The sequence below is a fragment of the Mugil cephalus genome, chromosome 1, assembly GCF_022458985.1.
Source record: "Mugil cephalus isolate CIBA_MC_2020 chromosome 1, CIBA_Mcephalus_1.1, whole genome shotgun sequence".
NCBI lineage: Eukaryota > Metazoa > Chordata > Actinopteri > Mugiliformes > Mugilidae > Mugil > Mugil cephalus.
Window position 1 is genome coordinate 1,358,016 of NC_061770.1, and position 27,284 is coordinate 1,385,299.

Genomic DNA, 27,284 nt, shown 5'->3' on the forward strand with positions numbered 1-27,284 from the left:
GGTGGGTGTTACATATCTAAGTAACATACACATGAATGCCAGGTCCAAAAGTCTCCCAGAAGAACATTGTATTGTCACAAGATGGTCAATGTCATTTACTTCTCCTGTCAGTGGTTTTAACATTGTGTCTGATCGGTGTATATAGAGATCCTTTCAAGGCTGGTAAAGTTGAGTGAAATCAGTTGAATTGCTTTATATAGACCCCATCAACTTGAAGCCTCTGAATCGTGACCATAAATAAAGAAAAGAAATTTGCAGTATACTTTTTTTTTTTTTTTTTTGGAAGAGCAGTGGTGTTTTTGTCTCCCAGCTTATTTCTCTTATCCTGATGTGCTGGCCCAGTGCTCATGAACCATTTATAAAAAAGCCTCAATCCTCTCCACTACAAGCCTCTAATCCAATGTGTATATATGACTGTATAATATCAAATAAAATTAGTGCATGTTCAGACATTTTCTTAAAAAAACTTTTTCAAACACAATACAGTGTCAGTTCTTTTCCATTTATTAGTTTGTCTGTTTAAAAAATAATGTATATATAAATACACACACACACACACACACACACACATATATATACACTTCTCACTTTGATCTGAATTTATTGCTTCAGAAGTCCTGTCAACTAGATTTTTTTTGTTTCCAAAGCAGTTTTCTGTTGCTCTCCAAAAGTGCTGTACAGACAGATGAATGACACATTATATTCATAGCTGCTCAGAGGGGTTTCCCTAATGTATCTTAGTACTTAAGCAGTAATTCTTAAACTACTGTATGTGCAGGGCCGCAAACACGTAATTTACTATATTTAAATGAACCTGAAGATGTGTGCCACTTGTTTTGAACAGGGCTGAGAAGCCATCTTACTCTGCCATTTTTGTAACTTGACCATGCTTCGACAGTTGTACAAGGCAGAAACCTTGTTTATGAAGGTGACGTGGAGCACATTACGAGACTAACTGATCGATACAGATCAGATAGAATAGGGTTCATGTGGATAACACACTGGTTAAAGCCTTCAGCAGTGAGGGCAAGAATTCAGAGGATAATGTTAGTGAAACACACTACTGAAACTGGCTGTCCATTCTGCTGCAAAAAATAGTCATGTGTGTCAAGGCCATGAGAGGTTCTCCATCTCTGTGTTATTATCCGTCAGAGGAACAGCAACTTCAGTTACTGTGGGCAGTCACTGTTGACTGGTGTGCTGGCTTAAGGTAAGGAGCAGTGATTGGTGGAATTGATTTTTTTTTCTTTTAAACTGGTAACCTTAATTTAATGTTTTGTAAAGAAGAAATTACTGTTGAAAAAAGGTGGAGAAATGTACATTTCTTCTAGAATGTTTGGTCTCACACTAAGTGTATGCCTTTATCAAATGAAATAAATTGTATATGAAAGAACTCTGAATGGCGGGAAATTTAATCAGTGACTTACAGAAGGGAAAAAGTGAAAAAAAAACATAAAGTTCACACTTTTATGTCTATGGTGGTGTTTTCTCTCTTCTATATCAGCTATGGTTGGCTTTCAGCCCCTGCTCTGTGTATGCGCGCATGTGTTCCCCAACGAGAAACGATGTCAGGCAGTTGCCTGTGTGTAATAGGCACTGCCAAAAGAACCCCCCCAACTTCTGTTGCTGATGACTAATGGTGCTATTGTCAGCACTGGCAGGAGGATAAATAGCAACAGCACAGGATGAGATAAAGAGGCGCCGTGCCGTGCCGTGCTCGCTAGCATTAAGCCAGGGCAGTTAAATACAAAACATGTGGTGATTTTGTTTCCCACACCAAAAGTGTGGCGATGAGGAGGGGAGGCTTTGGGTTCTCTGACAGTTAGGGGATGTGATAGTAGAGGGCACTTTCTGTTTCCTTCCTTTACACAGCTCTAGACCGTGTAAGGTTCTGACTGATAACAGTGACAGATTGGCCAGTGTCTTTGTCATGATGTGTTCAATGTGTCCATATTAACACAACCTCCATTCTTGCACGGCTGCACCTGCCACAGCCTTCCTGAAGAACGGGCCATAAATACACAGCAAAAATCCTTTTTTTAAAAAAAAGAGGGGGGGGGGGGAAGGGTGTTTCCACTTGGGAAGGGGAAAGTAAATGGTCTTGCTCATATAGCACTTTTCTACCTACTCAAAGGTACTCAAAGCGTTTTTACAGTCAGAGACACATCCACCCAAGCACACACACCAGTGCCAGTTGCACTGGGAGCAACTGGGGGTTCAGTGTCTTGCTCAAGGACACTTCGGCATATAGGACACTCGGGGATCGAAACACTAACCCTTCAGTTCATGGACAATACGCTCTATCTACCGAGCCATAGCCGCCCCTCAGGTTCAAAGTAAACACATCACATTTTCAAAATCAAAAAGATGTGGACTTTATCAATTTTACTTTTTGTTGTTGTACTTTAAGGAATGTGAACAGGATGTATTTGTCTTCAGGGATAATGTGAAAGAGGCCATTGATGCTAGATTTGCCATACTCTGTGCTCACACTTTGGACACATTTTAGTCACTACCAGGAAGGTTTGAAGGTAAAGCCTACTTCTCATTTTTTGAATGGTGGAAGTATGTTGGTGAGTACATTCCAGATTAAAGTCAGGGCCTCCTCTCAATGCGATCTGTTTCCAGAAACAATCTGTAACTTGAGGTTGAATATTTCAAACTAGCAAGGTAGTACTGGATGAGAATTTCTTTAGAAAACAAAGAAATGGCATGAAAAGAAATAGCAAATATAACATTTACAGCTATTGAAAAGAAAAACATCAGTACTGTCACTGAATGTTCCCAACAGCATGTCAGGTTTGATTGTACTGAGACGCTCAAATAAGATCTTCTTTTGTACTTGCTGCTTATCATCACTGTGTACAGCATGAAGGTTATCACATATATCTAAGGCTGTTTCTCAGCACAGATTTTGTTTCAGTTAATTGAACTGTCACAGGCAGAGGTTCAAAAAGCCGTGTATTTGGGAGATGAGACGGTGGCATTAGTTCCCAGCTCATTAGCCAAGTGTCTGGTCGAACGCCTCAGTGACCGCGCCAAACTCCTCGTTCAGCAGCTTCAGCACGTTGAGGGAGTACTCATCCCTCGGCCTGGCCATCCCGCTCAGCTGTACAGGGTGGAGGTCGGGGTGGGGTGGAGTGTAGGAGGACGGACAGTGCAGCTCATTTAGAGTAAACCAGAAGGTGTCTGGATCCACCTGGATTAAGTGTCGGAAAACACTGGATAGAGGAGAAAAAGATACATGGAACAGGATTAACTCTAGGCTGCATTTTGGTTTGTTCAGAAATCTCTGGAAAAACACCTTTCTGTAATCCAATGTGACGGACTGAGCAAGCTGGTTGGCTTTAGTGTGCAGTTCTACAGTTTGATAATAAGTTCATTAGCTCAACACTGAATTTTCCCTTCAGCCTGTTTTTATTCCCTCCACCAAGGCACGTACTTAGTACTTAAAGTTATTAAGTTTGTGACTTTGTAGACCAGCCTTAAAATCATTCCTGCAAATGTAGTAAGGCTTAAAAGTTGTTTCCCAAAAAGACTACAAGGAAGACGTACTGTTCTCTTTTCATTGTTGGTCAGTATGTGGTCAAACATTTCAAAAATTTAAATCCTGAAAAAAGTCAATAATGATGACAGAATGACATGCACAAAGCTTGTCTTCATATTTATGAAACTTTTAGGTACATGGTTAATGTGAGCAGTCCTGAGCAGTGCACCAGCTCTGGATACATCTGTTCACTTTCTAGAACTGACGTCAGTCCAGGAACATGAATAATAGACTACAGTACGATGAAGACAGTAAACGGTTTACTGCATAGTGAGATTTACTATCAAAGTGTTCTTAAAACACAGGGCATACAATACGCAGTCAAACACCTTTGAATATGTTGTATCCATGATAATAAGTTTCACACAAGCTACACATGTACTTATTTACATCCCAGCATTCCAGACATGATATAGAGATGTTGGGTATTTCAGACATGCAGTATAACCGAGGAGCCACGAGGGAACAGTCCACTAGTGAGGGGGACTGACATTTGGACTCAGCCAGAGTGGATTTTGCTGTTATGTCTTGGTTCATTATGGCAGGTGGTTGTTAGCCATCAAAACAGCAGTAAAATTCATTAAGAATGTCCACAGTCCAAGGCAAAGGTCATGGGTTGTGCAATTACGTCATGCAATATGAAGTGTGTGGCAGAAAATCCTTTACTTATGTAAACCTAAAACTAAAATAACACTCCGATTACAAGTATAAAGTGTAGGAGGGAGAATTCTCTGTTTGTCCAGCTATATAGAAATGTGCATGGCAAAATCTATTTCCGATCAATTAAAGTTTGTGTTGTCACGCCATGTAAATACATTTCTGGTTTTATCCATTTTTGTCTTTATATAGACACGAAGCATGGCAACAGAAAAACGTGCCTTGTAATACAAAGCATGGCCTTCATTAGTGGTACCAAAATGACCTGAATGTCTAAAATTTCTCATGTATGTATGCATGAACCAATCAATTTTAAGTTTTTAGTATTTTGTCTGTGACTGTACTAAAATAAATTGCACTTGCGATCTAAGAGTGATTCTTAATACAATATTCACAAATGCATGGGGTGTCCAAAACCTTTAGTTTCCACCACTGTATATTTAGACTGGATAGAAGTGTATAGATGTGACATTGTCATTAGTCAGGAGAAATTAACCTCTAGTTTACAGGCCCTCACTAGATGGACTTTTGACTTATTGAAAAATTTCTTTGTGGCCCTTTTTTGCTGTAGTTTCTAATCTCGGATACGTTTCTCATCATCAGGACTGTATGGGTGTGATTTGATCAGATTGGATAGACAGTGCTGGAAACATAAGCAATCAACCCCACAACTACTTACTTCATTCAAAAGATGATAAAATCTGTGACTTCACCTGTGCACTGCCCACATAAAATAAAAAGGATATAAACAACTAAAACCCAAAACTTGGCAGGAATAATTATGTTCATGTAGGAACCCAGTGCCCACAGTAAAAGACGGATATAAAAGTAAAAGCACTACAATGTACTGTAAGTGTTATGTATATATGTGTAGAAAAGTTGATCTTTGAACACAGCAACTGACAGTGGATCAAGGCTGAGCTTATTTTACACATTATAAATGTTCATCAAAACACATGTTAATTAACAGATAAAAACATCTGTAGTTAAATGTTTCACATAACTGCTTTTCTCCTACAACAGTAGGTTTTAGAAATGTCTCACCTCAGACAAGCCTCTTGCAGTCTGATGGGTTGTCTGCAGCTCAGGTAGGGCAGACAGGCCTCACAAACTGCATCCAGGTCTGCTTCACCTGACAAAACAAAGCGCAGGATATTTTGAACATTTAAACTGCACCAGGACAAAATGAACCTCACAAAACCAACCTCAAACATATCAAAACTATTGCAATGTTGTACTGATTTAATTACCCTTTTTAAATCCAACAGACTACAACCTGTCTCAAAAAAATCATACAGGTGCCAAGGATAAAAAGGTGGTGGGTTGGAAAGGGAAGAAAATAAGACGAAAGGGGAAAAAAATAGACCATGTCTGGACTTTACTTTAGCTAACACTTAATGAGCTGAGAGAAACTGCTGAGACGGCTGAGAAAAAAATTCACAGCAGGCTGTTTGCACATCTCTGGATTTCACACATCCACTCGTCCCCCTTTGAGGAGAGGATGTGTGTGAAAAACGGACTCCATCTTTTTCCTCTATCCTACTCACCCTCTCTCCTTTTTTCCCTCTGTGGTTTTATGTTCTCTGACCCACAGGCCTCTGTTCTCTTTTCTCTCGTTCACTGACTGTACCTTTTATAACCTCGCCAGTTCCTGCTCCTTCCATCCACTTCTTTCCACTCTTTCATCTCCTCTGCACAGCTCTCTCGCTCTGTCTCTCTCCATCCTTCACAGCAGACATTTAGCGATTCCCTAAGCTGCAAACTGGGCTGCCATTCAAGCCTCATTTCAAAACATGTCTCTCTCCCTCTCTGCTTACTCTATTTGCCAATTCAACCCACACTCTGCTTGAACCAGACCTGCTCACTGTGTGTCAAGAATAAAAGCAGCAGTGCACATTTCAGAGTTAAATGGGATTATTTAGCAACCGCTTTTATTCCTTTTCTTCCACCCTTTCTGGTGGAGCACTCATAGCCTGTAGTCTTTTGTGGAATCAAGGTGCTCGGAGGAAAGCAAAGAAGTGAGAAAATGCTTAAGAGGGGAGGCCCAGGTGCTGGATTTTGTGGTCAAGGAGTTGAAGCTAGGACTGGTGCTGAAATGTATTATTTGCTTCAGCCAATCTGGGTTTCTGTCTTTCTCTCTCTGTGACTAAGGCATGGTAATTGGCTTGCTGCAGGCATCCCAGAGGTAAGCTGGAGCCAAATCGGTATTCACATGAGTGAGGCTGCAGTCACTCACTGTTTCTCTCCTGTTCTTTTGCATTCTCTCCATTCCTAACACTACACCCCTCCCCTTCTGATAGGACGGAGGACATTCTTAAGCATCAGTGAGAACAATCAAGCACAAGGATCTAAAGAGCAGGACTTGACTCTTTAATGTTTAAGAAAAGATGGAAGGTTATATTCCAGTCATATGAAGGTTACAGCTAGAACATTCTCTAGTGCTCATGCAGGTGGTAAAGGCTATTTTTTCACTATTTATCCTCTATGTAGAAGTTGCCTGGTACAGCCCTAAATCCCACAATACCCCTTAAGGGTTCTCCCCTTTGGCACCAGTTAAATGCTGCCATCATGTATAAACTCCCAGGAGAGCATATAGATATATAGGACTTATTAATCCCACTGGGAAAATCCAAAGTGCGACGTGTCTCCTGCACAACTGAGCATCCTGGTCAGAAGGTCAGAGTCACAACTACTGCATCAGTATCTTGCCTTCTTAGTACATCACAGAACAGAAAAAGTTGCTTACACAAATGTCCGGGTCCAGTTTAGTGTGCAGACATTTGGGACAAAACACAACTAAAGTTCAAACAACTTCTATATCTGCACAAACATTGAACAGGAATTCTGCCCATAGCTGAGACTTGAAATATGTATAAAAACTGAAACCAGACTACTCTTTTCGAAACTTCTCCCAGCACACAGCACAAAACAGGCAGTAGCCCACTGCTCCGCGTGGCCCACTGCTGCAGGAACTGCACTTACTCCACATACAACTACAGTATATACGACTATATTCGACTTAGACAAAATAAGGCAGCCTACCCTATCTTAACAAACACGAATTGGTCATAACAAGAGTAAATGACTAAAACTGCACAGCAGCCTTTCTTTGACAAATGCAACATGCTAACATCTCTACAGTGGCAGCACTAGTACTGCTAGTACTGATATTTTGTCCTGAACCAAAAAACCTAACCTGATGGTGGCCCTTGAGTGTCTGATTCACCTTTCAATAGGTACACAACCCTTAGAGCCATGTAGCTAGACAGGATACAACTTAGCTTTATATGAAGCTATTTCTATCTTTGTGTTTTCATATTTGAACCAACATTTCGACACCCAGGTTTTGAAACCTTAAACTGCTGCCAGAGGAAGACTATTTTGCAAGAAATTATCTCTTCCTTACTTTTTAAGTGGACGCATTAACTGGGGACTCCGACATCATGTCAGCTGACCATGCAGCAACATCCAGATTCAACTCTAATCAGAATATGATTCTGGTAAGACATCATTTGTATTTCATTATGCAGCATTTTGCAACTGATACAGCAAAAATATAAGTATGCATACAGCTGAAAAGTCCTACAATAAATCGGAGGCTTTTTTTTTTTTTCATTCCATGGCACTCAGGTGACGTGTATGTCAATATGCATATATTGCTATCACTCTCTGTCCATTGCCACATAAAGTCCACCCAAATGATTTGATTAACCTGGCATATCATTGCTAGCTACAACTGGTGCCATGACACTAAGGTTAAAAACCACGCCTCAGGTATTTTTAGGGTGAAATTCACAGAACAATTTGTCAATCTTAACATGCAGTCCATGTATTTAGTTGTTACTGGGACTATAGTGGAGTGTTCATATTATCATCCATTTCCCTGAAAACAGCTTGTTGTTACTGGTTGGGTCTGATCTAAAACAATGGACTTATAAGGATTAAAAGCTGATTGGAACTGTATGGTTTGATCATAATTCTCTATGAGGTCCTTAATTAATATGAAACACAAACCACTTCTTACATTTCATTCATAGTTACTATAAAAACACTGCATAAATACAGACATTAAATTGCATAAAAACCGATCTATTTCAGGACTGGCATGCTGCCATGGTTACATAAATGTTTTGAATTGTCTATGAATGTAGGACAGTGTTGATGTTTTATGTTATTCAAATACTGTACCATTGCTCAAGAGCAATGTGCTCACCACTCTGATTTCATGCAGTATGTTTAAACAGAACATGTCACAAATATTTTCTCTATTATCAGAGATGGGTACAGATGGCTTCTCTGCTGGTGTGCTTGATGGCTTTTCTCACCTTTCCATTGCACCTTGAGAGAAGCTTAGAGAGTGAAAGCACTGACACTGTCTGAAGAGCACTCGCTTACTGCTGCCAATTCTGCTGCTGCCTGTTCAGGTGAGTATTTATTTCAGGAAATGCCGGCCTGCACTAAATACCAGTTCTCCTTCACCTCAGCAGGGTCATCTCCTCTTAAAGAGGCCTTGTTCACACCACATACTGAAACCGCAAACTGCCAACTTTACTGAAACTGCCTATAGAAATACACAAGGACAATAACAAATCTCAAACACACTATAATTTAGCATCTTGTGTACATGACGACTTATTCACCAATGTTTTTAAATGGAGGTGTGCACTGCACACAGTACTGTGCACATAAGAATGTTATAAAGTAAGACTAATATTTAATTAAAAAGTCCAATGCATTCCAGTTCACAATGTAAACTTCAAAGTGTTTCCTTTGCAGTCCTCACCATCACTAAGTCTTCCGTTGGCCAAGCAAAGTCTGCTGACTGCCCCGCCACCTCTGTGACACACTGTGTGATCAGCTGCCAACTTTTTATCTGTCACGATGAGGTTCAGCGGGAGCGTGTAACATTCATCATGTTCATAGGGTTTGAAAAAAATCTTATTCATTCATCTCTCTTTAAAAAACAAGTAGATGTAATGGACAGAAACATCATGTTTCCATCACTATTTCTGCATAGTTTTCCACTTCAATGGCATCAACTTCCTCTAATATGATCTAATGGCTCCTGGGTGGATTGGGTGGATTAGGTCCAAGGACTGTCATCTCAAGGTTCTTAACTTTTAAACAAATGCTGCCAAAGCAACAAAAGATAATGGAAATTTAAGCTGTTTGGTTTCATATGTAAATAAACAAGCTTCTCACAACTTGCAAAAGCATTGCCAACCAGGGTTTCTGTACTAGACATGAGCATCTGCTCGAGGATTCTCCATCGAGTTCTTGGCTGAAAAGCAACAGATGAGAACACAACAATGACGACTCTCAGCCACCAACCAGCACTCAGATTAAATTTACTGTAATAGAATACTGACGCTGTTGTGTTGTTTTGACAGCGGTTATGCTGTTGTGGTGATCCATTTCACTTTTACAAGTATACAATTTCATTTGGAATCGCAACCACTGATGATAGTACTTTGTCTTTTTTGTATAGTCTTATAGCCTTTTGCACCTAAAATGCTCATACAGCCACATCTGTTATACTCTGCTCCAATCTGCAGTCTGCACTGCACCTTACTGCACCATTTGCGTGAGAGGCCATGTACATCTCAACAAGCTGTTACCATATTGCACTACTAATGCTACTACTATGTTACACTACAACCACATTTGGACATAGGTTGATTTTATATTTATATTACATTTATTTTATTTTTTTTCTTCTAGAGTGTTTATTTTATATCGAATTGCTTATTTTAGTGTGTGAGAGAAACAACTTTTCAATTCTTCTGTATCTCTTGAAAATATGGAGAACTGATAGATCTCTGGATCTTTTGAAATCTTTCATCTTATTTCGAGCACACTTGCCAGTGGGAATAGCAATAGTTTGGGTTCAACGTGAACCCGAACTGACACTCCTTTGCATCTTTGTTGATTGCAGCCACCGCTGTATAGATGACTATGACCATCCTGCACTCATACAGTTTTGGAGACTGGGATAACCTGAAACCAAACTTTCTATGACAGGGACATCAGTACTTAATGAACATAGTGATTGTTAATTTGACAAGTATCTCAGACTCACATTACAATATTGTGGAACTGAGCTAATTTCACAGAACATTTTCAGTTACACTGAAGCTATGTCAGGCACAAAGCAAACTACAAGAGCAACGTCTCTGTACTCATCAATTAAACAGCCTGCTTTCCTGTTCAACCTGGGTTTGCTGATTGCTGTGCACAAACAGTGTTTTCAGGTAATGGTGGTGAAATGGAACCTGAGGGAGAGCTGTTGTCTGAAGAAGTTACTGTGTGTGCAGCTAAGGATTCAGTAGCATCCTGTTGGCTCAGCTGGCCCAGTCTGTATCTTCAAGGTCTTTAAAATATGTTGAAACCATGTTATGCAATGACTTTAGGATATTTGCAGTAAAAATATTTGACTCAGTGTTCTATAGAACTATAGAAATTCCTAAAGGCTATGAGGAAACCACTGCCTCCTTGCAGATAATCCTAGTAGCGGTTTTGTTATATAGATGCACTGCAACGTGACCTTCACAGTCAGGCTTTTGAAATGCTAAACTGTTGATCATGGCCTCTTCACAATGCAACACAAAATGAGGACTGGGATACACATACTCATGTCTCATGTTGAAGTGCCCCTAACTGAATTTCACTGTTACACAAGACTGCCACCTGGTGGGTGAGGTTTTATAAATATCTCTATCTCCTGCTTTTTTCTGCATTCTCACACAATTTTCATTATACCATTTGGCACAATGACAATAAAGCCTTCTGATTTCTGATTTGGGGTGTGTGTGTTTATGTTGTTGTTTTTATTAAATTGTGTGCATGGGACAATTATGTTGTGGGACTTTTTGAGGATTAAAACCTATTATGACTTGGTTTTAGGGTAAAGGTTACATTTAAGTTATTCAAATCTTTATTTCATGGAAAAATATGAAATTAGTACTGATCTAGTAATGCTCTCTCTTAAATAAAACTACTACTTGTGTAATAAGCGTTGAAACCATCCTTTAATGCAGAAGATTTCTCCAAGTAGGTTACAACAAAAGGCAACCAAAAGAATTTATTGTATGGTGATTTTATAAATAATAATGCTTCCATTACGAGAGATGCTCATGAACCTTGACGCATGACTGGCTGTCTGCCTGTCTTCCTTGAAATGCTTGATTTTGAGCACTGTTTGGCCCTGATCATTCAGTATTCAGCATTTTATTTACATAACAGTTAAATATTACATTTCTAATGAAGTAATCTATCCTACTAATTGACCTGGTATGACAAATTGCACTCCTTATATGATCAGTGTCATATATAGATCATACCAGGGGCAATCATACAGGATACAGTATACTGTGGGAAAACAGTGTATTTATACGTGTTGCATTTTTAATTCTCTTACCCAGATTAAGCCTCTGGCATAGTGAGCCCAGCCCCTGCAGCACTGCCAGCTGCAGCTTGTAGGCCAGGGTGTGAGTGTAGACGGGCCCGGCCTTGGCGCTGATCGGAGCCTGCCGTGCCAGAGAGGCGCTCAGCTTGGGCAGAACCTCCTTAGAAACCCTCCTCCTCAAGAAGTCACAGCATGTTTCACCCAGCGTGAACAGCACCTGCCGTGTGATGTACAAATGCAGCATGCTGTCAAAATGCAATAAAATTTTCCTGTAGTAGGGTAATGACACTGAATTACCTCTAGATGAATCACTGTATTTACAAAACTCTCAAGCTGCCATATTACTGATGACCATAGCTCAGTTTGCCAGCTGTAGCACTGAGCGAGTAAACGACCATTTAATAAGTAATTATAGCAGAATTTGTCAATTACTCTAAAAATAGGAATAAAAGATAGAAGAACAGTCAAACAGATGTATCCCTTCTGTTTGAAAGGAAGGGATCATTATCATCCCTCCTGATTCTCTGAAATATCTTGCTGTGCTCTGGAACAACACAAACACTTAAATAATGTTTCTTTCTTGCCTGCTTTAAAATATCCTGAAAAATGTTTTGTAGAATCACTAATAATTCAAAAGCCCACAAAAAACCTGAGGAACTATTGCCATACTAGTGCCTAAGACCACAACCTTTGACAGATTCAACATCACATGTTTGAAAACCTAAAACATTGTTTTAAATGATAGAGAAAGATAGTCTGCCCTGTTCAGTTGCTGCAAACAATGACCTGATCCCAATTACATAATGAAATGTTTTGAATATTTTTTTCACAGCATCAAACTGAGGGTGTTTTGTGTCTCTACACATTCAATTAATACTTTTCTTTCAGGAAAAGGTCAGTTTAACAAGTATTACTAATTCACTGAAAGAAAAAATTATTTGTTTTACATACCTTGAAGGCTCTGAGGACTGCTAATGGGTCATCAGCCGTGAGTCTCTGTAGGAGGGCTGGCCAGCAGCGATGAGCCATGGGCAGCAGTTCATTTTCCCTCTCACTCAGTACATACACACACAGCTCCAGTACATCTAACACCTTAGGACAAAGGCATAAAGAACACAAGAAAATTTGACTTGTTTGTACACATGTGCATGTGTAACTTTTAGATGCTTCAGCACAGACACAGTGTATTTCTGTATTGTTACTCAATGGGTATTTATTGAAGCATCACTGAAACAGAGCCATACTTTTGACTGCATCAGAATGAAATATCTCCACTACCATAGGTGACATTGGCATGAAACTTAGTACAAATTTCCATGATCTCTCAAGAATGATATCAAATGACTTTTTCACAAGTCATTATCCAGTCGTAAGACTGATATATGTAGTTTCGACTGAAATGTCTTAATGCCTGTTGGCTCGATTACCATCATATCTGCTACTTACAACAGGCACTAATGTCTGATTTCTGATCACTTTCATTAGTCCCTTCACATTCCATCTACCTCCATCATTGGGTCAAATTTTTAATTTAACATATTGACGCCTCTGTTAAACAAATTTAAGGGCTAGGGGTTCCCAATTAGATTCCTTCTAGGTTGACTGCAAATTAACTTTAGTTACTGGACTACAGCGCTCAACTAAAACGGTGGACATGATAAATTACAACTGTTAAGAATGTACACTGATTGCTGATATTAGGATTTAGGTCAAAGCACAACTACCTGTAATTTGCCTATTTAACCATTGCAGTCTTCTTAACAAATATTGAACTGGCAGCACAAATATAGGCTTTCACTAAAGCTTCTATTGTTCACATCTTACAATCAAAGAATGAGAGAGAAATCTCAACACACTAATTCATTTGAGCTGTTAAAATCATGTGTGAGAGGAGATTTCACAAATACTGACAGAAGTCTACAGAATCTATACATTATACAGTAGCTCAAAACTATGCTCATTATGAGTATTGTTACCTTGAGTCGAAGCCTGAGACTGGGGTTGGACAGCAGATGAATGCAGCGCTCCATAACATCTTTAGTGATGGTGAGATGAGAAGGGAGCTCTGCTTTCACATCCGGGCCACAAATATCTTCTTCATCCTCACACTCTGTGGGAGGAGGAGGGACATCTGGAATGAAAGTGAACATATAGTTAGGCAAAATGCTTGGTGATGTTTCCTTCATCCTTCATGTCACCCAATATTGCTGATTTGCCATGTGTTCAAATGTTTATATTTTCTACTGTGTTTTTCACTTCAATAATCCGATCATGCATAACATTATGACCACTGACAGGTGAAATAAATAAAACTGATTACTTCTTTGTCACGCCACATGTTAGTGGGTGGGATATAACAGGCAGTAAGTGAAGATTTTGTCCTCAAAGTTGATGTATTAGAAGCAAGAGAAACTGTTAAGGATTAGGATTTGAGCGAGTTTTACAAAGGCCAAAGTGTGTTGAGTAAACGACTGGGTCAGATCATCTCGGTCAGATCATCTCCAAAACTACAGTTCTTATGGAGTGTTCCTGGTCTGCAGTGGTCAGTATCTATCAAAAGTGGTCCAATGAAGGAACAGCAGTGAACCGGAAACAGGGTCAGCCAAGGCTCACTTGGGGATAGAAGGCTGGCCTGTGTGTTTCGGTGCCTTGAAACAATCAGAATGGTTTTTGGTCGTTTTTGTGCTGTTTTTATTTTTTATTTTTTCTGGACTTTTGTGTTTGGCTGTGTCGTTGGTTGTGGAGTTTGGGACTCTACGGGCAGACACGGTCCGTTGGTGTTTACATCCCTCCCTCAGCGACAAGGACGAGGAAACACCATGCCGCTGTTGCTATGCAATTGGCCAAACAACCGCAAAACACTGTTTTGCCAACTACTTTTGTACATTTGTTCATAATGCCAATTCTGTAAATTTTTTGATTACGCTGTTTGTGTTATTTTACTAGATAATGACCCCTGCTGACCCCTGTCCACCACCGAAAGTTCAAACAATGGGCATGTGAGCATCTAGCGTAATCTATACTATAACTCCTGGCAGACACCATATTACCAAGGTCCTCAGTGTTGTCCTCTTCTATCCCAATGCCCTCTGCTAACTCTTTCTGTTTGCAGTAATCCAGAAGGAACTGGCGGATGTTGAGGGCTTCCTGCTTGGAACTGGTAGATTTACTGGTCTTGTTGCAGCTGAAGGGAAACCACTTTGCTACAGGAAAAGCCAACACAGGTTAGACAATAAGCAAAATCTGTCCACTATGACACAGACATTGTGATTTTTTTCCCCCTATATTTGTCCAGCATTTTATTTGGGAGATTTGACATGAAGAAGGGATCAGTGAAAATAGTTATAGTGATATTCATGCCACAATAGAAAAGTCTCAGCAGCAATTCTACCATCATGAGATATTAAACTTTCCCTGTAGGTAACTTATAAGTTAAATTCCAAATCTTCAAATTTCATAAATTATCCTCCAAATCTGAAATGATCCAAATTAAAAGGGAAAAATGTATTTTCTGTATTTCGATTTTACAAAACAAATATGTAAATGTTCTTACTAAATAGTGAATTACCAAAGGCGGAGTTGACATCATTCTTAAAATCTTACCTAGAGCCTTCATGAGCGCGTGCAGCACAGAGCAGAAAAGAGCAGCTGTGTGGTCGTAGCTGAGATCCAGAGCCATCAGCACATCCTGAACAATGTCCCCGACCAGTGGCAGCAGGCTGCAGTCAGAGTGAGTTAACATCACTGTCAACACCCGTGGAGCCTGACCGATAAGATGGGAATATGATATTCATGTTCAGTGAAGACACAAGCTCATGCAGACACTTCATTGCCAAATAAATTATGACGGTATTTTTTGATTCTTTGGACTAAACCACAAATTATATGTAATCTACCTGAGGATGTTGCCCGAGTCTCTGAAGGTTGAGAGATATGTCATTGAGGAGGTAGTCAGAGTTCTCATTGATCAGTTCCTTCAGGGAGGGGTAGCCGCAGGCCTCACTGATGTCTAACATGGACATGAGCGCTGTCTGGCTGACCAGCAGTGTCTCCTCACCAGCTTTCTCCAGCACAGGATACAGTGAGGTCATCAACAGGGGACGGAAGTCACGCCCCAACGCCTGAGCAAAGCTGGCAATGCCCTCAAGTTGGATGCACAGCTGCCAGATGATGCTGTTGAGATGGTGGATTGTGGAGGAAGATGACGAGGGAGGAAGGGGGGCAAATGACGGAGTAATAACTTGGACAGAGTTCGCATTACTGTAGATATCACTGTTGGATATGGACAGCAGCCTGGATGGGCTAAGCAGCTAAAGAAAGAGAAAAGACAGATGATAATGTCATCCTGTAGTTATTCCACCCACTGTGCATTTATGATATCATTTTAGGCATTTAGTTTTCTTTCTATCTAGCCTGCCATAAGGTAAGACAATTTCCTGATAAAGATCTACTGAGTAAAACAGATTATGATTAATGCTTAGGTGAAGAAAAGGCCTTTCATTTCCAGTAGTAAGAGTTTCCACATTTCTTGTTCACAGTCATTGACTGTGTATGCAGAGGTTACACTCTCCACACTGTCACCCATAGGATTCCTGAAGTCACTTTAAGTCACTTTGAGTTTACTAATGGCTAATTAACCCTTTATAAGGCATTCACTGAAATTCTAAATTTCCAGCCCAGAGTGTTATTGTGGGGCATAAAAGTTTTTCTATGATTTTCTTGCTTTAATACTAAAATATTGCTTTTTTAGGTAACTGTATTATACTTATGCAACAGTTCAACACAAGGACAAATACTTTCCAAAATATTCTTCAGAATAATGTACTACAAGCTCCAAAAATATGCTATATCTATATTGTAAGCTGTCTGTTGTGGTTCGATTTAGGTGAGGGAGAAGAGGGCTCTCTGCATCAGCTGTGTGCTGGCGGGTAGTGTTGCTCAAGTGGTGATTCGGAAGTGGTTGACAGTAAATGAAGGGGTGTTGTTGCTGTCAGGAGAGTCATCAAGAGGGACTTTAGAGCTGAGAGCCATTTGGAGGAGGTCTTGTTTATCTGTTCTGCTCTGGGAAGTTTGTGTCTGCTTGCCATCCATGGGGCTGCTTTATCACTTTCCTAAACTGCAGGGTTAAAAGGGATTTACTATCACAGATTATTACCGTGTTAACTTTGACGGCCCTAGTTTCTTCTTTGAATCTAAGGCCTCAGTTATATTACAAACTGGTTGTGATAACAAAACTTCAAAATGGGCCTTGAACTCAGCTTAAACTGCTTAAACACAAGAAGTTTGATTGTAGATTTGTCAAAGAAAAAATACACCTGCAATTTTTTAATTATATACTTAAGTATTTAATTATTAATGCACCAGAGACGGGACTCTTTATACAGTCCCCACAAAACATACCAAAATATCCAGCCTCATCTCCTTCCTTACTTTAATGACAGACATTGAAGGAATAGTTCATACATACAACTAGAGCACATACTACATGGGTTTTCTTCCCGTTGGACAGCACCAAGCACTTGCTTTTCTTCTTGTATTCATGTTTAACCAAACTTAACTATTGCTCCTCTTACTCTGAACAAGAAAGGGATTTAGAGTAGTTCCTAAATTGCCCAATTTTTCCTATATTTATGAATTATTGATAAATCACAAGTTAAGTTTTTGTGTTGTAATATGCCTCCAATACAATCCTTAACTGTCTGCATTATTTAAGTGATTTGGGGGTGTGCCTTTTATATAATTTTACTGCAGTCAAACTAGTCTAATAATATTGATAAATCACATTCTGTGGTGAAATTGAAACACATTCACTGAAAATATCCTCACCTGCTGATCCTGTTGGTCTATGTCCGTTTCCTCACCAACAGTAATCAAGTGCCAGTTGTTCAGACTGGTGTATTCCTCCATGACAGATATCACTGCCACTTTAAGGTCTTCCTGGGTGGTAGAGTGTCGCTGAACTTCATTCTCCAATCCCTGACCCTGCGTTGCCACGGCGATTCCAGCAGCACCCCTGACTATCTCATTTAGCACCATGGCAGCCTGCTTTCTGTATGCTGAAGACTGGCGGTACAGATCCAGCAGGTGATCAGTCAGCAGGTAAATGTTGCCGTAGTAACCTCAACATAGAAACAAAGAACAATACCTATAAAATATAGGCGCAAAATCTGGCCAGTTTAAACAGCACCATTCAGAACTGTGGCCCGACTTTACTACTTCTAACAGCTTTACATTTCTCATAAATATGAGATGTGCATGTTTTACAGTTCATGTCAAACAGCACTCATCATACCTAATGTCCGACAGATCTCCATAAGCACAGAGAAAATCTTCTCGTCTGTGAAGTAGAGAAAATGTTTCCTGTGTATGTTTGTATTGTAAGAATCTGAGCTCGTCTCTATAGTAGCAGAATAACTCCTTTCCTCCACGATGCGAACATCCATCACATCCAGCTCCAGCACCTGTAAGACACACAGATGTGTGGTATTGATGTGTCATAATTCATTACAGACATCAGGTAAACTAGAAAGAGTTGAAAGTGGCAAAAAGTTTTTTTTTTTGTTGCTATTAAAGCTTATGTTTCAAAACTGATATAATTTTTTTATACAACTCCCACACGCATTTGGCCTCTTGAACCCTATACTCTAAATAGATAAGCTCTAAATAAGTATATTTCAGCAAATGCATAAATCAGATATGTACTATAGTCCTTTACATATGGAAAATGTACCGCTGCATGGAAATGGCTTTACATTTTAGTTCATTACAAAATTACCTGCATCAGAGCTTTGGAAATCCTCTCCAGATGTGCAGCAGAGTTCAACACCACAGAGACTAGAGGTCCCAGTACTTTCAAGTATCCAAGAAAAACGTTGAGGACAAACAGCTTCTTCTGGTCATCAGAGGTCCTCATTAGTCTGGGAAGGGAGGTGGCTAAGGAGTAGAGATTCTCAGACAAGACATTGGTGAAGGTCTGACTGCTGCTGCTGTGGTTCGTTGTATTATCACTGCTGTTACTGCATCTCTGATTCCTCTGTGATATCTCTTTGAGAGCGAGCCCACACCTAGAAAAAAGGACAGCAATTTTAGAAATGTTTTACATCTGTTAGGATATTGTTTATTTTTCCCCCGAAATCAATCAAATCAAACCTCTCTCTAACTCTGGGCTCCTCGTCATTGATTGCTCCCACCAGTGCTTCCAGTAGCAGTCCCACACACTCTCCCAGTGACTGACTGCACCCGCCCAGCAGGTGGTCAGCCATCACCACCATCTCCAACCTAACCCTCCAGTGCTGGTGGGCTGAGGTGCAGGAGATGATCTTCTTCAGCAGCAGTGACAGTTTACCCTCAGTGGTCTTCACCCAGTTTGGTGTCCGATGGATCATGAGCTGGCCAATTCTCCCGAGGTCCGCTGAAGGTGCTTTCCAGGACTCACTGGCCTGAAGCTGGATGTCTTCCATAACAAGACCCACAGTCCTGGACCAAAGCTGAATGAAAATAAGAGTGAAACGATACAATGCATGATAAATAAACAAACCACTGCATTACATTTGTTCAAGAATATGATGTGTTTTCTTTGTCTTCTTTTTCTACAGCTGGTCAACATTGCTCACACAACTAAATAAAATTCATGTTTTCAGTTAACTTAACTTCAGGTATAAGGTATTTTAACAGATTCACAGTGGTTGTCTTTAAATTCTAGTAACGTAAAACTGAATACTGAATTTAATCTCACATTTCATGTGCGTAAGTGTATAGACTAACAAGTGGCAGTGACTTTCCGCAGTTAAATACTTTTTATTATTATGCATAATATCAACAGTAATACATTTGATAAGCTCATATCATAAGTTAATTAGGTTAATTAGTGAATTAATTAATTTAAATTATTGCCAATCATTTAAATATAAACATATATTAGCAAAACATTTTTGTTTTCAATTTACTAAAGAATATTTAGCCAGAACTTGCTGTTCTCTATCATTAGACAAACAAATTTAAAACAGAGATCGGGTACCTTAATGGCCCTGACTGTGACTGAATGGCCTTGTCTCAAATCTCCTGTAATGATCCTGGTTGCAGCGATCGTTATCCCAGGTAAGAATGACGCCATGGTGTTGCCTGCAGAACATCGTTCGTCTGAGGATGGGACTATGTGCTCCTGAGAGCAGTCGCACTGCAGAGTCAAAGATTGGAGGCACTTCAAAGCCGCCTCCTGTATTTCTCGAGATTTCTCCTTCTCGCCTAAAGCCAGCAGCAGCGATATGGCAGCACCTAATCCAGGCAGCATCATCGGTTCAAAGAGTTTGAAGACTATATCACCATACGCAGCATGAAGCAGGGCATCAAGGCAGTGGAGCACAGCCAATTTCAGCTCCTCTGATGTATCCGCAGGTTTCCCTGGATCATTTGGACAGCAGAGGCAGAGGCAGAGCTCTGAGAGGAGGTTGTGGAGGGTCTCCCAGCTCTGGACACAAGTGTTCTCCAGAACGTAGCTCATGGCCTCAGCAACAGCCTGTACCAGCTTCTCCTTCTTAGGCCCTGGAACTTTAAGGACGAAGCGAAGAGGAAAGAGGATGTACTCTTGGAGCTGCTGCAATGTGGCATCATCCACTTCTTTTAACTGCCCCCTCAGTGTCTCCACATTGATCACAGTGGGCTCCCGGGTGAGTAAGACACAGGCCGGGCGTAGGTAGGCAAAAGCGATCTTCGGATCACTAATCTGAGACATGGTTGAAGGCATCACAGCAGGGGCCACTTTATAGTGGACAGAAAAATGTAGAATGTGAGAATTAGACACAGCAATTAGAATTTTTCAATTTCTCCAGTGCTGAAGGCGTAAACTATAATAAGTGTAATCTTAGAGGTCAAAACTTTTGTGTTTTGTCAAAAAATACTCTTTGCTGTTAACCAGCTAAACCATGACAGGTAAACTGCATTTATATTTACATATCCAATAAGTAAAAATCGTCCAAGGAGGACTAAAAAAAATAAAATAATAAATAAAGTCTCTGCATCTGTAAATATTGCAGCTGTCCACTAAATGTTACCAACGGTGAAGGAGGAGGTCCAAGATAAGTTACAGTTTACATCTCATCAGTATCACTGAGGACGATGATGTTTTATATCGCTTTAAACTCAGCACTGTATTTGGATTCCTTATACCATTTTGCATTGGTTTAATAATACGGACTAAACACCTGTTTATAAACGAATTCTCACAATGACAAACAAAACGTTATTTAGAAGCATACACATAACAGCAGCATGTCTGTGCAGTAAGAGCACAACATTAGCTGGTCGAGCTATCAGCATGCTGTTGAAACCACACTGCGGTACTAAGGCCATTGAAGAGACAGCCTACCTTTATATTAACAGTATCAACTGAACCCGGTGACGGAAACAATAGGTCCATTGAAGAGGCTTAATTTTAAACTGAAAAATAAAACATTTTACAGTCATCAAGTTGCAGAACTCTGACTAAAGACAACGTCATAATACTGCGTCACTCGCGCACACGTTGAGCGTAGAGCTAAGTCTTCCGTTTTTCTAGATTTGCCTTCAGAATAAAAGAACGGAAAACACCCGAGTTTCTTTCTTTGAAGAAATATCTGAATTATGTCGTATGTATTATCTAAATAAAATGAATATTTAACTTGAGTTTTTAATACTGATTCATCTGAAAGGAATCTCAGTTTTATTATATTAAATATTATGTTTAAAAGAAAAAGAGCCAATTGAACGCTATTTTTTTTTCTCGTGTAACAGTGTCATCTCATCTTCCATACCGCTTAATCCTTCATTAGGGTGCTGATAATATTTAGCTGTCAAAACACCAGGATCTGCACAGACGCTGTATTTATTTTGAAAAAAAAAATAGTACACAACGGAAGTCAGTCCACCTTTTATGTTTGTCTGCTAACTGGAAACCTTTCGGGTTTATGTGTTCTTGACTGACTGCTGGTTCTGTATGTGCTTTTAGGTATTTCATTTACTTATATTATCAACATAGATGTTATTTGTATGGCTTTCCTGTCGGTGCAATGATACCAGATAACTAACCTAATTACCAAGGTAATGCAAGTGGTATTTTGGTTGTTTTAATCAGAGCTGAGTGTTAGCTTAAATAGGGCTACCGGCTAAAACACTCACCGACACTGCTACAAACAGCTGCACTGTTCGCCCACAATGAAATCTAAAACCATAAGCGTTGGTTCTCTGGTGTTTCTTCAACCTTAAATCAGCTACGCTTCTTAGAAGAGTAGAATAGAATAGTTGTATTGTCATTGCAATAAGTACAACGAAATTATAAGGTGCGAGTGCCATTTAAAAGTATAAAAACACACACGAATAAAAAAAGTATAAAGTAATGCACTAAAACACATACAAGGACGTACTGTAAAAGTGTAGAAATCTATGTAATAATAATTGAGGCGCACTATTTTGCACAACACAACATTCAAACAGCAGCCAATGTAAAAACAGTCAAATTGCACACTGTCCATCAAAAGGTAGTTTCTTTGTTATTTTACTTTTATGTTCTTCTGTCATTATACATACTTTATATATTTTTTTAAAGAAAGGGTAAGTCAGTCAGTTCGTGTGACAAGAAAGAAATGCACAAGGAAGTGAGCTCAGTGTGTTTCTCCTGTTCAGATCCATGTACTTGGCTCTACTCTTAAATCCTCCATCTTGTTTCTGTCTTCCTATGTATCTTAAGGGGTTAAGGCTCTCCATTCCTGTCTTGTCCTGCACCAAGTGTCAGTATGGATGAAGAAACCCTTGAGGCAGCCATCACTACCTATAGTGCCCAGCTGCAGCAGGTGGAAACAGCCTTGTTGGCAGGCCTGGACCCAACCCAGCAGTCAGACCTGCTCAAACTGAAAGAAGACCTTTGCCAGCTGATCGAGCTCACTGAATCCAGCTTGGTGTCCGTCAAAAAGAGCCAGCTGCTGGCTAGTCTCGAGGATAGTAATGGACTGTACATAAATGCCTCAGAGGCAGCAGCGGATACAAACAGTGCAAATGGTAGTCTGGACACTGAGTTTAGAGCTTTTTACTCTGAAGTGGGGGAGTCTTCAGAAAGCAGCTCTACTACCAGAGAGAGGGATATGGACGGGGTGTTGTATTGTGAGAAGGAAGAGGATGAAGATGAGGAAGAAGATGAACTTAGTGGCACCAAAGTAAGAGCACCTTACAGGACTACATGGGGAACACTGGAGTATCACAATGCCATGGTCATGGGGGCAGAACCAACAGATGGAGAGGAGGCACAAGTCAGAGTGCTCTACATCTACCCCACCCAGAAGTCTATGAAGCCCTGTCCTTTCTACCTAGAAGACAAGTGTCGCTTTCAGGATAATTGCAGGTAAAATGTCACTGTTGTGGTACTAATTTAGCAGATAAAAAAATATTGCACGCTGTCCATAAATTTTTTTTATTTCTTTGTAAATGATGTGTTGCATTTTAGGCACCCTTTTGGCACTTAAGGTTGCCGTACATTAAAAACAAACAATAAAAACACAACAAAAACACATGAATGAACAGAAAAAAAAATGACAATGCAGTGTATCAGAGGGAAAGGCGATTTTGATTACGTGAGATCTGAGGGGGGATTTGAACAGTGGTAGTGAACTGATGTCACAGTGTTCTGGTGGCAGCGAGTCCCAGACAGGTGGATGGAGGAGGAGGTGGTTAATGTTACGCAGGTGGAAATATGCTGAGGGTGTTTTTTTTTTGATGTGGGACTGGAAAAATAGGGTAGGATACTGTCGAGGATGACGCCCACACTGTTGAGGGGGAGGGGGATACAGAACAGTTGTTGATGTTGAGAGATAAATAAATGAGGATAAACTCAGTTTTATTGCTGTTTAGTTTGAGAAAAAATTGAGTGCAATGGAGTCAGTAAGGGAAGAGGGTCGGAGGTTGGCACTGAGTTTGCGGGCAAGGTAGAGCTGGGTGCATCTGATATTTATCTTCATTTAACTGTCATCCCTTGGAGTGGCTACCCCTGCAATAATTTTCTGTGACGGTAATCTAAAAGGTGTTTCTGAGACTTTCCACCTTTACAAGAATAAAAAATTTAGTTTTACTAGTTCAGTTTGGGCCCTTGATTATTTACTGTATAATCTTCTTTTATCTCAGTTATCTTCTCATTATTAAAGGTTTTCTCACGGTGAGGTGGTGTATGTGTCAGAGCTTAGAGAGTTCCTGGAGTCCAACCTCAGTAATCTTGAGGAAGGCTCGTCCTGCTTGGCTCGACATGAAGACGGTATCTGGTACCCGGCCAGAATCACAGGTATTCTAATTACAAAAACAGATTTTACGACAGTGACCATAGTGTAATCCACTTGTACTAAAAATCGTATGCATGATTACAAAAAAAAAAAACGTTATGAAATAATTTCTTCTTTTATGGTTCTCCCACCATAGATATCGACAGTGGTTTCTATACTGTGAAGTTTGACTCTGTGTTGCTGAAGGACGTTGTGGTCGAGGCCGACTGTATTATCCCTCCTTTGAGAGAAGACGACCCTCCCGCCTCTGACTCTGATTTGGATGATGCTGAATATGGAGAGGATATGGGATACGCAAAAGGTTAGTTGATAATCCTGTTGAAAAAGGTTGTGCATATGAATGTGGTTCAGTTTGTTTTCCACCTTCTTTCCTTTATGGCTTTGTTTTTCTTTTCTTCACAACAGTTGTAGACTCTGCTGTTGAATCTGCAGCAATGCTAAATGCTGCTAATTTTGGTGGCTGGGAAGCGCATACCAGAGGAATCGGATCCAAGTTGATGCTTAAAATGGGCTATGAATACGGGAGAGGTGAGTGCAGATTCACATTTGTAACACTTTTAGTTCTGAACCCTTCTCCTGTTCAAATCCGTCGTGGCTCAGACCTTTTCCTTTTTTGCACAAATTATGTTACAGTGAAATAATAATAAAAATAAAACAATGATACAATCAAAATACACCATCAAATTACTTTCTTGCAATAAGGTGGGTGCATATAGGTAACAAGACACTAGGGGGCACCAAAAAGATATATAGCCCAAGACATGCCATCTATAACTCAGATGTATGTTTTAGTCTATTTTGCATTTTGTTGCAAATTATGCCTTTTGTGCACTTGCTTTTGAGCTACCCTTTATCCACTGGTCAGAATCAGAATTAGCTTTTCTGGCCAGGTATGTGAACACATACAAGGAATTGACTCTAGTCACTTTGCTCAATGGTACAACAAAATAGAAAAACAACACTTGAATAAGCATAAGAATAAAAATGCATACAAAAATAGAAATACTGTACAACATAAGTAGACTTTCAGAATAAAAAATAGTGTGTGTGTATATATATATTTATATGTATATATATATATATATATATATATATATGTATACACACACAGGTTTCCCAGCAGAACACTGAATTGTCACAAGATGGTCAGTGTTATCACTTGTTCTCTAGGTGGTTTTAATGTTAAGGATGATTGACGTATGACTTAACATGTGACCATAACATAGAAATATTCCTTTCATGTCTGTATGATTGCGGTACATTCACTTCAAACTTGTTTCTGCACAAAAATACGATACAATAAAATACAATTAAAAATTGTACAATTTTACAAATGGAATATGGAATGTGTCCTCATTCTGTATCTTTCGTCTTGTCAGGCTTAGGAAAGCTGCAGGAGGGTCGAGTAGAGCCTGTGATGGCGGTGGTTTTACCCAAGGGTAAGTCTCTGGACCAATGTGCCGAGCTCACCCAGAGACGCACCAAGAGCAAGACTGCTGAGGATGGCACAGAGAAGGCCCGCCCTAAGAGGCGCAGAAAGCCTCGGGTCGCCACCGGAGGTCGCCATACCGTCTTTGACTTTCTCAACAACAAGCTGGGAGGCAAGAGCAGTGATTCTGCTGAGGGGGGTTCTGCTGCGCCGTCAGTTGGGGTGGAAGCTTACCGTGGAGGAAAAAGCACCAAGAGGAGTCTAAATGTGAAACTGTTCCAGGCTGCTGAGAGGGTGTCCCAGACTGAGAGGGAGATCCAGAAACTGAGTGAGACGCTCAGCCGACAGACGGGCAGGTCAGTACTGGGATACGTTTTTCATATATTATACGCTCCTTTATGTGGAATTTGACTTCTGTGAACCAGCATGTCATCAATAGTTAATAATAACTGCATAATAATTGCAGTTATCTGCAATGGCTCCTTGGCTCTCTGGCACCACTGTGACAAGATGCACTGGTCACACAACTATAAATTATTGTTAAATAGGAGCGCTAGTTGTTGTAATGTTCCTGTCAAGTAAAGTGGTAACTTAAATTCACAAATAAGATGGACTGTTGGAGTTGTGTGAAAATGGGATATTATGAGGATTCAGAGGTGAGACACTTGTTTTCGAGGCCAGCTTACTCTGGAAAAGTACAACACATAATTTCTCACCGTTTCTTAATCTATTTGTTGTTTGTGTGGGTAAAGGGATGCCTCCAGAGTGAAGCAGCTGGAAGACAAGCTGTCAGCGGCCCGCCGGCTGCTGGCCCAGCAGAAAGCCCAGGAGCTGTCTGTTCAGAAAGAGCACAAGAAGGCCGATACACACAAGAAGATGACTGAGTTCTAAGTTCAGTTGTTTCAAAGACATGGAAAATAAAGGGAAATCCCTCCCGTCTGAACTGAACTATTCTTTCTGCCTGTTGAAGCTATTTTATTTGCTTTATTATGAACACATTTTTAGCATAATTCCTCATCAGCATCCCTTTATGCAGAATGGGTCTGCTGCTTCTCACTTTATTTTTCAAGATCTGAGCAGTTTATTTCTTTGGATTGTTGTTTACTGTTCACAATAATGTTAAAAAGGCTTTTATTTGAAACATTTTTCTGTGTTTTTCCTTTTGCCAAACTAAAGATCTTCTTTGGAGAACCCATTTTTAATTGTTTTTAACCGGACAAGTTTACACTCTAGAGGTAAGAAATGTCATTTTTGCCACAGAACTATCCAACAGAATCCATTTCTGTTTTCAGTCATTCTGGCCATTCTGACCAGCATCTGCTCTAGAGCTTAGTGCAGTATGCTTTGTCTTTCATGATGATAATTTATGTCACTCTTATACAAAACATCTTTGGAGTGGCGGCCTTCACCTTTCTGTTAAATAATGCATTTGGGCAGCAACTTGTCTGGTCATAAATCTGATGCACATTGTATGTGGGTTGGGTAGTGACCAAATCCATCTTGCAGCCTTTTGGACTCGAGTAAAAGTTTGAAATCATGTTAGGAAGCTGTGGATTAGATTATCGTCCTGTTATGATTTCCTTTTATGAGCAATGTTTAATGTGAATCGATGGGACTTGGCATAACAAGACAAGATTAAAAACTAGTTTTTAAATGACTGAGCGTGACCTCGACCTCATCAGTAAGTCAGAGCATTAGTGTTCTTTTAGAGAAAAGACAGCAAAATCGTCATGCTCAAGCCATCCATGAAGTCTCTGGACAGACTCTGACAGAGCAGTATAGGCAGCCACCCTCTTCTCGGTAAGTAAAGCCCCGATCACGCTCTGTTTTGTTGAGCGGCAGCACTTTAAAACTGCTCTGAATTTGCTGATCACTGGGCAAAAATGGACACTGTCAACTGTGTTTGTTGATTTAATGGGATCCCTTGAGAGTCTGTGCTTCATGCTTTAC

General features: G+C 40.1%; 2 protein-coding genes across 4 annotated transcripts; one reads left to right on the plus strand and one right to left on the minus strand.

Moving 5' to 3' along the window:
* Positions 1–306: 306 nt before the first annotated feature.
* tti1 (TELO2 interacting protein 1) lies at positions 307–21,129 on the minus strand. Its single transcript, XM_047568494.1, has 14 exons — positions 20,974–21,129; positions 19,627–20,366; positions 18,759–19,096; positions 18,385–18,673; positions 17,902–18,070; positions 17,436–17,728; positions 15,506–15,919; positions 15,213–15,372; positions 14,660–14,812; positions 13,586–13,740; positions 12,561–12,701; positions 11,622–11,826; positions 5,249–5,336; positions 307–3,221 (listed from the first exon to the last, which is right to left on the minus strand). Exons 2-14 carry the CDS (start codon positions 20,350–20,352, stop codon positions 3,002–3,004), a joined length of 3,351 nt encoding a protein of 1,116 aa, XP_047424450.1. The 5' UTR covers positions 20,353–20,366; positions 20,974–21,129; the 3' UTR covers positions 307–3,001.
* A 390-nt stretch (positions 21,130–21,519) lies between these two features.
* Positions 21,520–26,992, plus strand: zgpat (zinc finger, CCCH-type with G patch domain). 3 transcript variants are annotated; one of them, XM_047607255.1, is made up of 7 exons: positions 21,520–21,591; positions 22,330–22,977; positions 23,774–23,907; positions 24,042–24,206; positions 24,311–24,433; positions 25,285–25,690; positions 26,087–26,992. In XM_047607255.1, the coding sequence occupies exons 2-7, from the start codon at positions 22,376–22,378 to the stop codon at positions 26,223–26,225; spliced, it is 1,569 nt and encodes a 522-aa protein (XP_047463211.1). In that variant the 5' UTR covers positions 21,520–21,591; positions 22,330–22,375; the 3' UTR covers positions 26,226–26,992. The 3 variants fall into 3 exon arrangements, with proteins under 3 accessions (XP_047463211.1, XP_047463220.1, XP_047463202.1); XM_047607264.1 differs by having other exon boundaries at positions 21,532–21,577; XM_047607246.1 differs by having other exon boundaries at positions 21,535–21,683.
* The last annotated feature ends 292 nt before the right edge of the window (positions 26,993–27,284 follow it).

Excerpts from the sequence above, each read along its gene's own strand:
- tti1 (XM_047568494.1), bottom strand. The coding sequence starts at position 20,352 with ATGCCTTCAACCATGTCTCAGATTAGTGATCCGAAGATCGCTTTTGCC. Across the intron at positions 18,674-18,758 it reads GAGCCCAGAGTTAGAGAGAG|GTGTGGGCTCGCTCTCAAAG; the intron begins GTTTGATTTGAT and ends CCTTTTTTCTAG. Across the intron at positions 13,741-14,659 it reads GGACAACACTGAGGACCTTG|ATGTCCCTCCTCCTCCCACA; the intron begins GTAATATGGTGT and ends CTTTCATTCCAG.
- zgpat (XM_047607255.1), top strand. The coding sequence starts at position 22,376 with ATGGATGAAGAAACCCTTGAGGCAGCCATCACTACCTATAGTGCCCAG. Across the intron at positions 22,978-23,773 it reads CGCTTTCAGGATAATTGCAG|GTTTTCTCACGGTGAGGTGG; the intron begins GTAAAATGTCAC and ends TCATTATTAAAG. Across the intron at positions 25,691-26,086 it reads CTCAGCCGACAGACGGGCAG|GGATGCCTCCAGAGTGAAGC; the intron begins GTCAGTACTGGG and ends GTGTGGGTAAAG.